Source organism: Arvicanthis niloticus, chromosome 3 (assembly GCF_011762505.2).
Source record: "Arvicanthis niloticus isolate mArvNil1 chromosome 3, mArvNil1.pat.X, whole genome shotgun sequence".
Lineage (NCBI taxonomy): Eukaryota > Metazoa > Chordata > Mammalia > Rodentia > Muridae > Arvicanthis > Arvicanthis niloticus.
This window is the reverse complement of record NC_047660.1, coordinates 136,671,682-136,683,557: the sequence shown is the minus strand read 5'-3', so window position 1 is coordinate 136,683,557 and position 11,876 is coordinate 136,671,682. Positions and strand designations below refer to the sequence as shown.

Below are 11,876 nucleotides of genomic sequence, written 5' to 3'. Positions count from 1 at the left end.
CTAAAATCTATACAGACACTGTGTGTGTGTGTGTGTATGTATGTATACACACACATACATGATTACATGAAATAATGGTAGTCAGAATTGTGTTTCTCTTTCTCAAGCTTTGCTTTACAATTGTGATAATGCATGGGAGTAGTGTACATGTTTATGTATATACATGTGTGTGGAGCTAGAGGTCCACACTGAGTGTCTTCCTTAATCACTATCTACCTACCTTTTTGAGACAGACAAGTGTCTGAACTTGACGCTTACCAATTAAAATAGGACTGGCTGTCACCAAGCACCAGGAATTCTCCTGTCTCTGCCTTCCCAGCACTGGGATTTCATGAGTGTGCTGCTGTGCTCAGCTGTGTGTGTGTGTGTGTGTGTGTGTGTGTGTGTGTGTGTGTGTACGTGCACACACACAGACACACACACACGTATGGTACTCAGAATACAGAAGAGACCATTAGATCTCTCAGAGCTGTAAAGAGTTGTTTGCTATGCCAGGCGGTGGTGGCGCACGCCTTTAATCCCGGCACTTGGGAGGCAGAGACAGGCGGATTTCTGAGTTCCAGGACAGCCAGGGCTACACAGAGAAACCCTGTCTCGTAAAAAAAAAAAACAAACAAAAAAAACCCCACAAGAGTTGTTTGCTGCATACCAAGTTGTTATGTGGGTATTGAGATCTGAACTCTAGTCACCATGATTGCATACCAGTTGATCTTAACTGCTAAACCATTTTGTGGACACCTCAAGGGAGGTTCTTATGACATCTGTTTTCTTATTCCATCAATTCCCATGTTTTCCACCTTTAGTCAGAATTACCCTCTCCCTGCTACAGTCTATATAAATGTTCTAGCTACAGTAAGCAATTACTGTGGTGCAGGGCTGTAATCAGGCAGGTATGTAGCAGGACATTTATTATTCTACATTGTATTCGAAGTAGAGCACAGTGATTGGGCAGTAAAAGAGGAGGTGGAGCTGGGAGAAGGAAAGAGGAAGGAGAGGGGAGAGAGGAAAGAAAGGTGAAGAAGGAGGCTATTGACCATAAAGGAAGATGGATGGGTCCAAAGCAGTCCTGGGTAGCAACTTACATCCAAAGCTTAGATATTGGGTAACAATTCTAATTGTGTGGGCATCTTGTTATTTGAGCAGTTCCAAATATATAAATCTATTGGATAATTTTTAAGCATTAAGACTCTTCATTCTACCGGGTACTGCAAGCATGGCAGATATTGTCTGGGGTTTAGCCGAGCTTTGTGGATGCAGCGTGGTGGATTGGCAGAGCCATCCCCCACACTGACATCTCGTGGTCTGGTTGTGGCACACATGGTTTCTGGCCACTTCTACTGTGGAACATGGCAGCCAGAGCTAAGCAGAGCTGCCTTGCCAATTAGATAGCCAGCCCGTGCCGTGGCATTTTCTAAATATAACCCCTAACACAGGTGCATATCTCAAAGCTGCAGTGGGCTACACAGTGAGACCCTGTCAAGCTCAGTGTTAGTAATTATGACAAGCATATTGGCACATATAAAATCCAGGTACTAGAACAGAAACAAGGAGGAACCCACTTGTTCATTTACTTCTTTGTATAGGCTCTTAAATAAGAGCTTAATACATTGAGAAGTCAGCAAGGCTACTTTCGTGTATCTGTTTACTTTCTGTAGATACTCAGACTGGCACCACATAATCTTATCATTTTAGAAAGTTGTATATTGAATTGCATTTATTCTAGCCATACTGGTATGGTATAGTGTTCCTTCTAATAGCTTCACAAGACACTGATTGTTTCAAAGGCTCTATATTTCAGTCCCATTTTCGAATTCCTTTAAACAGCTTGACTGATGACTCTGAATGTTCAGCCAAGAGAGTGGTATCAAAAGCTTGTTTGAACTTACCTAGAAATTCATAATCAGCACTAAATCTGAATTTGTTTGCCCAAAGCACCACAGTGCCTGGCTGGGAAAGGTACACCATGGTAGCGAGCAGCTTATCTAGGAAGTAGTGGTGGTAAACAACATCAGAAGCCAGGACATAATCATAATAAAAGGTTGACTTGGGGAATCTCTGCTCCAGGTCTTCCCCCCATACCAGTTCTTTCACTTCAGGTAGATGAGCTGTGCATTCTAGTGTGTTTTTAAAAATATTGTATTGAAGATTTCCTAGAACATCGGGCAGGTCTGTTGCTGTGACTTGAGCACCTATAAGAAAAAGAAATGGTTATGCTGCCTCGAGATATGGGTGGCCACAATTTCCTTTACTAAGAGATAGACAAGAGACATCCACATGTCTGACCCTGCCTCTGTTGGTATATATGCTGAGAAAGCTGATGAAATTTAAACTAGAAAGCTTCCTCGTATAGTCCTGATGATTGTAGACATAGGATGATTGGCACCACATTTGATGTCAGTAGCACCCCAACTTAAACCTCCACCCCCACTCATGTCAGAGGGATTCAGTTTCATACCTTTGGACTCTCAACTTCCATGCTTGAAAACTAGGTAAATTAACTACTTGAAGACTATTTGAATAACCAGTGATGCTTGTCAAGTGACATTTAAAATCAATTCAATAAAATTGTGGCCAAGCCACACCCTGTCAGTACTAAGAAATCAGAATTGTCACAGAAGAATTTTTTTTTAAGTGAGAACAAGAAAAAACAAACCTAAAAGACTGGACACAATGGAAACAAGGCCTGGTCCAGCACCAATTTCAAGTATTTTAGCATCTTGGAGATTTAATTCCTCAGTATGGTCTTCTAAATATTGACACAGAGCTGTAGCCTAAAAGACATTAACAACAGTTTTTCTCTTTAAAATTGGATTGTTAGAAACCAGGAGCAAACCATTGTTGCTTGTAGTTGAACATTGAAGCATAATCCTAAATATTTTAAGTTTAACAAGTGTTCTATAGAAACCAGTATAGCCAGATACAGTGGCTCAGACCTGTATGAACTTGAGCGAGCCTGAGCTACTATGTGATTCTTCCCCCTGGTCCAAAAACAAACAAAATAGAAAGAAAAACTTAATGTAATGCCCATCTCTGCCATGAAGGTTATAATTCTACCTAAAGACCTGGAGAATCAGTTCCAGTCTGAAGTCAGGAATATGTAATGAACAATAGCAAATCCTGCCAGCTTTTTCATGTTGAGCCTCTAAGTGCTTCATGTAAGTTATATAAATTTGAACACTTTTCTCCCATCTCTTTTATGAAACTATAGATTAATTAGGTTTGTTACATTGGACAGCTGACCAGGTTGGGTTCCTCCCCCACTTCCTCTCCCTCTCCCCTTCATCCTCTTGTGTGACAAACATTGTCAAAATAGTACTTGTCAAAGTGTTGAGAGTAGTTTGTTAAAGATCCAGACCCTTAGCTTCTGTAGGTCTACGTGTCTAGATCAGCCCTGATGATATCAGTCTGGACTACAATATGAATGAGCAAGTTAGTTTTTATTCATGATACTAAATGTTCTTTTTATTCTTTGTTTCTACCTTCCATAACTTTTCTATAATGAGATATAACATTTCATTGATTCATAAAAATGTTATTTATGTCAGCTGGGCATGGTGGCACACACCTTTATTCCCAGCACTTGGGAGGGAAAGGGAGGAGGATCCCTGAGTTCAAGGCCAACTTCAGCTACATAGTGAGCCCCAGGACAGCCAGGACCTTGCTGCCAAAGCAGTGTTTGGTGTTGGGGGTGGGGGGTGGGGGTGCACACATATATACATGTGCAAATGAAATATGAGCAATGCCCTGGGAAAGACTAAAAGGATAAGTATTCGCAAGAGTAACAAACCCATGTATACACAGACCAGGGTTTCACTGAGGAAATGGAGATGAAAATCAGTCTGCACTCCACTTTTTATTTGGGCTAGGCAGGAAGTTGCTGGCCAGGGAATTCCTGAACCCCTGCTCTCACCATTGCAGGGTGTAGGGTGAATGAATAGCACAGTAACCCTACCCCACTGCAGCCTGTGTTCTTGTTGAACAGATATCTTCAAGGGTAATAGCAGCTATCTATGCTGTCAAGGTACTTTAGTGTGAACCAACCAGTTACAGATTACTGCGCTGTGTTTAGTAGCATAAATGAGGCATCCAGGTGGGACTGGGTAGGATAGAGGTCACTTGGAAGTCAGTACTGCCTTCCTGGTGCAGAGAGAGGTGAACCAGCTGAGGGAAGATGCATGTGGCATGCCGGGTGAGAATAGCAGATGTCAGACAGCACCAAAGCAAGGGAGTGGGGATTGGTTGGCCAGGAGAAAGTTCTTGTGTGGACCTTCAATATTGAGTGTCGCCTGCAGTGTTTCAGAGAACATAGTGAGCAATCTTGTGAAGATGACTGAAGCCAGCCTCCCTCTGAGCTCTGAGAACACCCTGCCCTCCAATAAGTGCCATCTGGAATGTCATTTTGACATTTCAGTTCCCCTACTCTATCCCTCAAAGCAAACTCTGAAGTAATTCTCTCCATGGACAGATGTACCAGAAATCATACATTGACTTTGTGCAGCTGTCTGAAACAAATCCCAAGGCAGGCCCATTTGGTACAGGACAGGCTGAGGCCTTAATTTTTCTAATGTCTTACCAGCACTATAGTTACGTGTTTGCCTGGTGTAATAGGCTTGGTGTTTTCAAACTTCTGGTTAGGCAAAAGACCATTGCTGGACGGAAACCACACTTATGTATAAATTACTAAAAGAGCACCCAGACCTGAAGCCCTGGCTTTTCTCCCACCTACTAACAGTTTCCAAGACCACCTGGAGAGTCCAATGGGACCCTCTTCATGACTGTTCAGTGTTCCACGGTGCCACCATCATGGCTTTCTAGTTTAGAGTCCCTTTACCATGTATATGTATCATTAATTTTAAGAAACAGTCACCTCCTTTCCCTACCCAGTCATCAATCAAAATATTTGAAGATCTCATAACTCCCAAACATCTGCAGATTTTTGCCCTATCCTTTCTAATGTGGACAGCCTTGCGTTGGAGAAATTGGTAGTACTGGGCCTCAGACCATTCAAGAGTTGGGGTTTACCAAACCTATGAACCTTTACTGAGTTCTGCTATTCTCAGCTGTGAGGTAGGGACAGTGTTGCACCAATCACTACAGCTCATGTGGGCCTAGGAGTAATGCCTCATTAATCTTCACAATCATGTCAGCAACCAATTGTTACCAGTAGTTCACATTTTAAATATGGATACAAGATAAATGAACAGTGACTGCCCATGATCACACAACCTGAAAATACAGAATTTTGTCTGTTTCAGTACCATCCTTACAAGCATGGGAAGGCAAAAGGTAGAGAAGTGACTCCTGGCTGTTTCTTCTGAAGTATATGTTGTTGTCGTCCATGTGAAAGAGTCTGAAATTATTGGATGCCTGAGAAGGAGGAGGAGCCCAAAAGTGCCTGTTGCAAATTCTAAACTATAAATTTTTAAATTTTTTTCATATAGTTGTATCAGTTTTACATCTCATTTCCAGTGTATTCTACTTATGTCAGTTGAAAATATTTCAATGAATATTGATTAGGGCTAGGGGTGTGTGTGATGAATCATCACTTGCCTATCGTGACAAGAAGGAAGGGAGGGGATAGGCAGGGAGCAGGAGGAGTGGGAGAGAAGGCGTTTACTTCAAAGCCAGTGCTGCTGGAAGAAATGCTGTATGTCTGAAGAGCCCAAGTTCCTGGGGAACTAGGCAGTTATTCATTAGTTGCGAAAGCACAGAGGTAAGAAGACACATGGCCAGTTGTTGTAGGCAACGCAGATGTACAAAATGATCTCCAAGAAAGCTGGACCACAATGTAGCAATCCTCACCCCTGGCCACACCACTGTGCCATAGTTCTCAATGGATTCTTGAATGATGATCTTCTTGCCTGCGAACTGATAATGCTCTTGTGTGTAGCTGGCATAGTCTGTAAGAACAAATTTCTGGATGCTAGGAAGAGATGATTGTATCCTGTCAGACTCTGTGAAGCAGAAAAATCAGATGGCCTCAGTAAGATGGTAATAGATGAAACAGTTTCTCCAACGGGAGCTATGACACTGTACACAGAACATAAAACTGAATTACATAGGGGGATAGGGACATGAAATTCACATGTGACAAAATGACAAAGTATGCCCCTGGTCTTTCCTTAGGAGAGGACAGAAGAGGTGAAGCCCCATCCCCATTTTCTTGCCACCAAGAGGAAGTAATGTTATCTGGTTGTCTACAAAGTGGGCCGAGTGCGCTTTCTGAACACAGAAGAGCTAGACAAACATGCATATGGCTATTTTTGGATCTTGGGGTGAGATGGCATTCCCACATACTGGCAGGAGTATGATCTCTTAAATCCACAACTACCCCTCAAAAGGCCTAACCTACCCACAGTTGAACCAGCTTTCCAAGCCCAGGGAGGCTGCTAACTAAACTCCAGGTGTTAAGTTACAACTGCTTTAAATACTCCTTGAACCCCATAACCCATGGTAGCAGTTCTCACATGTCTTAAAACAGGAAGAGAGCCCCCTCCAGGGCTAGTGTCGTGCAGTCGTAAATCTTCATGTTTTCCACTGTTTAAGAGATCAGTGAGGTGAAGTGTCAGGAAGGAGGCCGAGGATGCAGAGCACAGGATCTACTATTGGCTAAGAACTAAAGTGGCACCAACAATGGGGATTCTGGCGTGGAGCAGAAGGGTCATGTATGGCCTTGTCTTTATATCCTGGGATGTGACTAGATTTTGACAGAGTAGAATCTGGCCTCTAGAAAAGAGATGGGAGAGCAATCAATGAACATTTGCTGTCTTTCAGAACAGCCACTGGAGGTAGAGAAGGAAGGAGGTGCGTGTGGAAAGAATCCTACACACTTGTATCTTCCTTCAGGGGAGGCCCTACAGTGACTTCAGGTGACATTGACTGTTGCACAGAATTTTAAAAATAAACTGGGGCTCATTGTTTATGTGTCTATATATGTTTTCATTTTTATTTCCTAGAAGTTTGTTGCATTTTAAGATGGTATCAGTGTGGGACATACTAGGAACAGGTTCTTACCAATAGTAAGGGTGATTGAGTCATTTATAGATTAGGGAAGCTTTGGTTCCTTTGATGGTATCATGGTTGTTAACAAGCAGGCAGTTCTGATTTACATCACTCAAAAGAAAGAAACTTCTGTACTGACCCAACAGCTGATCTTCAATAGCTCGTCAAGAGCCAGTGCAGTCATTGTGTCACTCTCTCCACTAAAGCTGTAGGGCCCAGAGCCACAGCCTTCACGGTGGCCTCACAGATAAGCCCCATCTTTATGAACGACTGATGAGATCCTAGAACCATGGGGCTGTGAGCTGATACTGAATCTAGTTCAGACAGATAGCAAGGAACACAATGGAGAATGTTTTACTCCCAGGTTCCACGAGGAAGAAGAGACACTGATTCACAAGTATTTACAAGGACCTTGTATAAACATACTCGCCATGAGTGGTGTGTGTCCCAGCAACAGAGAAAATGGAAGTAACATGGAAAGCATATATCACAGTGAGGTGTGTAAGATGACTAAAGGTGAGGTTTGAGTACTTTTTAAAATTTATTTTCATGTCTGGGTATCTTGCCTACAAGTATTCAGGTATGTCTGTGTGCCATGTGGTCACAGTCTATGGTACAGTGTCTGCAGAGGCCTTAAGAAGATACCAGATCTGGAACTGGAGTTAAGATGGCTATGAGCCACCTGTGGGTACTAGGAATCAACTCTTCCTCTGGCCCAGTAACCGTGCCCTTAACCACTGAAGGATCCCTCCAGCCTGAGATTTGGGTAGTTGTAGTTAACTTGGTCTTTAATCTATCTAATTGTTAGTTACATAACATCAAATGTTTCTTGACCACAAGTAACAACCAGATACAAAGTTCATGAAATTCACAGCCAGAATAGGCTGTCTCCTGCATGCCAGGCCCATCAGATTCCTCTAACTCTACCACACCCAGTATATACCTGTCTCCTTTTCTCCCAAGGACCACCATGTGGCAACAGTTTTCTCTGTGCTGCAGATAAGTTGGTGGGCTGATTTTGTAAGTAAACAAATATGAAGTTTGGCAGTTACACTATCCCTATCAATATTATTCATTATTGTTATTCATTTACTTATTTTGAGATATGTAAAACAAGTGGGTCTTGATTTCTTGATTCCCCTGTCTCAGCCTCTCCTGTATTGGGAATACTGGTGTGCACTACTGTCCCTTTCTTCAATCAATTAACATTATTTTTAAAATCGATTGCTACAAATTTTTCTCCGACCTCTACACACATACTGTGGCATGCACATACTTGAACACACATAATTAAAAATGTATTAAAAATAAAAATAGGCATTGGATGCATGTGATAGCCTAGCAGTTAAAAGTGCTTGCTTCCCAGCCCGAGGACTGAATCCTCATGGTAGAAGGAGAGAACTAACTCTGGCATGTTGTCTCTGCCTGCTACGTGTATGCCAGGACATGCGCAGCAGGACATAAATAAATGTAATAAAATGTTAAACACAAGCATATAAATAGTTTTATGTAAGCCCTCTGAAGGTCCATAAAGAGAAAAATATCTGTATTACACTTTAGTTTCATTTATTACTAGTAAATAGATCAGAATTTTAGAAACAGTTACATTTCATGAAAACAATATGAAAAAATAAGTTAACACCCTCTTTAGCAGAGGTGAAACTTTTTTTTTTTTTTTTTTTTACCACTGTAAACAGTTTTCTTAAATGGTTCTCAGGACATCCTTGGTTATGTCTATTATTTATTTGCTTCTGAATCTGTCCCTAGACGTAGTTCTAAACTTCTACATGGCTCTAAGGAAATACTCCAACAGGGAACCACTGTGAGAAAAAGATGCCAGGAATATATCTGAGTGAGAAGCAAAAACAAATCTAAATTCCCTTTTGTTGATTTTAAAAGTTGTTGTTTCAAATGTATTGTACTCTTAGACCTGCACACATGATAAAACATTGTGGAAGTGATAACAGTGAAAACCAGAAGGTAATTGGTTTTGTCTCCTGCTCTTCTCTATTTATAGTTTTTAAAAATCCTAGAGTTTAAAAGAAACACGTATTCTTGTGGCCGGGAAATGCTGTAAGGACTTACCTACTGGGGGTCCTGCAAAACCATCCTCCTGTGGAGTCCCTGAGCATAGGGGCTGCTGGGCTGTGTGGGGAAGCTGATCCATAACCAGAGCCTGTTGAGAAGGAAAAGACATTTCAGACTCAGCCTTGCAAGGTTCCTGGGAGTACTGCTTATCGCTCTGTCATTTGCTGAGTCAAACAAACAAAATCTCTTAGCAGCTTGCTTCCTCGGGCTGAATAAGGCAGCCACCCAAGGACCTGTTTTACAGAGTGAGATGCAGCTCCTGGGATCAAGGAGAAATGCAATCAAGGGCACCTGAGAGCAGGTGCTGCTGCCCCTTGTCACAGCCTAGGACTGTGGCTCATCATTCAGTTCTGGGCTTACAGCTATTTCAAGTAACTTGTGGAAGACAATTTCAGTGAAGCAAGTCTGCCCAACATTGGGTGCCACTGGGGCACTTGTGGATTGTAGTTTAATGAATCATGGGTAAGAAACCCAGCTTGGGTCAGACTCTGAGACTGTGTTGAAGCAGCTCTAGCTAGGAGACTGATCTGGCTCCCCACTCTCAGTACTTGGAGTCCTTAATCCCCTTGCTCACCTACAAGAAGACTGATTTGCAACAAGAGAGCTGGCCAGAGACCACTAATAGGCACAGAAGCCACAGGCCTGTTTATCTTGGGAGATTCAGGGTGCTTGGTATTTGCTGAGTATAAAAGCAGAGTATAGAAGCAGATACTGCCATTAGAAGGTTAGTGAGATAAATTAGAAGTAACCAGCACTAGAAGGGTGTATCCACTCACTGCCATCAAAATCTCAACCCCGTCACTATCCACCTGTCTAGGAGGCTGAGGCAGATGAGTCAAGTTCAAGGGCAGCCCTGGCGGTATAAGAGGCCCTGTCTCAAAATTAAAGCGGAGTGGTAGCTGAGTGGTAGCCCACTGGGCTTGCACCAAGCTAATGATCAACAGTTCAGAGGAGGGTCAGGGAAGAGAATCCCAGATAAAGGTGAACTTGATGAGTGACGAGCCAGTGGTGGACATAAAGCTGCGGCCCACACTTTGCCCTGGGGGCTGCCTATGCCACCATGGCTTTCCTTAAATGAGTCCTGTACTTGGTGTGTATTAAGTCCATACTATACATTGACATCTTTAATCTTTCTAACAAGCTTATTTTGTCATCTGCATTTACGTTACTGAGTTTATTGCCATGCTCTAGAGCCACCCCATTCTACTGTTTGAGCTCCTGAGGGCACCCCGCCTAAAGCACTACTTGAGAACTTGTTTAATTCCAATCACTTCGGCCTATGAATAAGCAGGAAATGCCAGAGGCACTCTAGCCATGAAGCCTGTGTAGCTCCATGTGTGCAGAGGATGTGGGACCCGGGAGTGCCTGTGCATGTCAAATGAGACGGTGGTGGGTGTGACGTGGCTGCTTGCCCCTGGCAACTCTGTCGAAGGGAGTGTCTAAGAAACTAGATTGCAGTGGATGGGTGTGGTGGGGCCTTTTAATCAGCTCAAGCACTCAAGCCATCAAGTAATGACCTCAACTTTCCAGCCTTCCAAGCTACCCCAGAGTGTTCCACCCATGTGCCTCGCAGGAGTATCTTGCCTCTTGCACATACTTTCTTAGCTTTTAATTTTCCAGCTTTTTAATGCCCGCAGGAAGTTAATGGTTCTACCTTTAAAAAGTAGCAAACATTATTGTAAGGTTCAGAAACTATCCTTGCTGTGATGAGAAGCTGTGTTAGAATGTTTGCTCTGTTATGCAGAATCTGCTTTGAAAATGCTACTAATTGTGACACTTACCACATGAGGTTGGAGGACTGAGAGCTATAATCCAGCAAGGCCTTCACACATGCAGTCCCCACTGTTCCCACCTCCAGGGCAACAGAGTGGACATTCAATATGACTACTTCCAGGGCTATGGAGTGGACTTACTCACTGGATAACCACCTCCAGGTTATGGAATAAGCATGCAATATAACCCTGGAATAAAGTGCCTGTCTGTCACCATGGGATGCCACAAATGTAATCTAAGACACTTATTTCACATGCAAGGGAGGGAGAACATGTTTCAGATAAGGACTAGGTGACAGTTCTTGAGAAATCAAATGACCCCTCCCACCACTGTTGTTGATATCAACAATTTTTCCTCAAAGACAGCTTGTGTACTGAAAAATCAATCTAGTACAATTACTGTTATCTGGGTGTTATATTAGTTTGACATATATTAGTATTTACTATTAAGGAATTTGATCTTTCTTCAAGCAACTCCTGGTTATTGCCTTCAAACCCCTCAAAACCTTTTCAGACAATCACTTTAAACATGCCTTTACCTTATGAAGCAGAGATCGCAGTTTGTGGCCTCAAGTACCCAGTGGTTTTTTATATAGGTCCATACTTGAAATGATGAGCTCTTTATGACCAAAAGCCAGCCAGTTGGAGTTCAAGTTATTTATGGTAGCATTACCCAGAGGTTTCACAGACACATTACTAGACTGACACCTCTCCCTCTCCCTCTTCCTCCCTCCCCCACCTCTCTCCTGCTCCAACCTGAAATGGAATAATGGAATGTCCCCCAAATATTCATAATGTCTAAATAGAGATTAGCTCTCTAGTTACTGGTACCCTGTGGCTGGGGGCAGGGTAAAGTGGAAATTTCTGTTTCAGTTCTAGAAAGAAATGGGAGGTCAGTTGGGGAGGGAATGAATGGGATCAGAGTGTAACACATACGTATGAAAATCCCATAATGAAACCCAGTACTTTGTAGCTAACCTAAAAGAAATTTAATTAAAAACAAACAGGAAGTAT

The 11,876-nt window shown here is 42.6% G+C and overlaps 1 protein-coding gene across 2 annotated transcripts; it reads right to left on the bottom strand.

Moving 5' to 3' along the window:
- Nucleotides 1-632: 632 nt before the first annotated feature.
- Nucleotides 633-11,470, bottom strand: Mettl21c (methyltransferase 21C, AARS1 lysine). Of its 2 annotated transcripts, XM_034499121.2 has the most exons (5): nt 11,402-11,470; nt 9,088-9,178; nt 5,803-5,954; nt 2,654-2,771; nt 633-2,189 (listed from the first exon to the last, which is right to left on the bottom strand). In XM_034499121.2, exons 2-5 carry the CDS (start codon nt 9,167-9,169, stop codon nt 1,795-1,797), a joined length of 747 nt encoding a protein of 248 aa, XP_034355012.1. In that variant the 5' UTR covers nt 9,170-9,178; nt 11,402-11,470; the 3' UTR covers nt 633-1,794. The 2 variants fall into 2 exon arrangements, with proteins under 2 accessions (XP_034355012.1, XP_076788083.1); XM_076931968.1 differs by lacking the exon at nt 11,402-11,470 and having other exon boundaries at nt 9,088-9,256.
- Between the last annotated feature and the right edge of the window lie 406 nt (nt 11,471-11,876).

Bases quoted from the DNA above. Each gene is read 5' to 3' on its own strand.
- Mettl21c (XM_076931968.1), bottom strand. From the start codon at position 9,199: ATGTCTTTTCCTTCTCAACAGGCTCTGGTTATGGATCAGCTTCCCCAC. The intron at 5,955-9,087 runs GTAAGTCCTTAC...TCTGCTTCACAG, and splicing joins TTTTGCAGGACCCCCAGTAG to AGTCTGACAGGATACAATCA. The intron at 2,772-5,802 runs GTGAGGATTGCT...AATGTCTTTTAG, and splicing joins GCACAGTGGTGTGGCCAGGG to GCTACAGCTCTGTGTCAATA.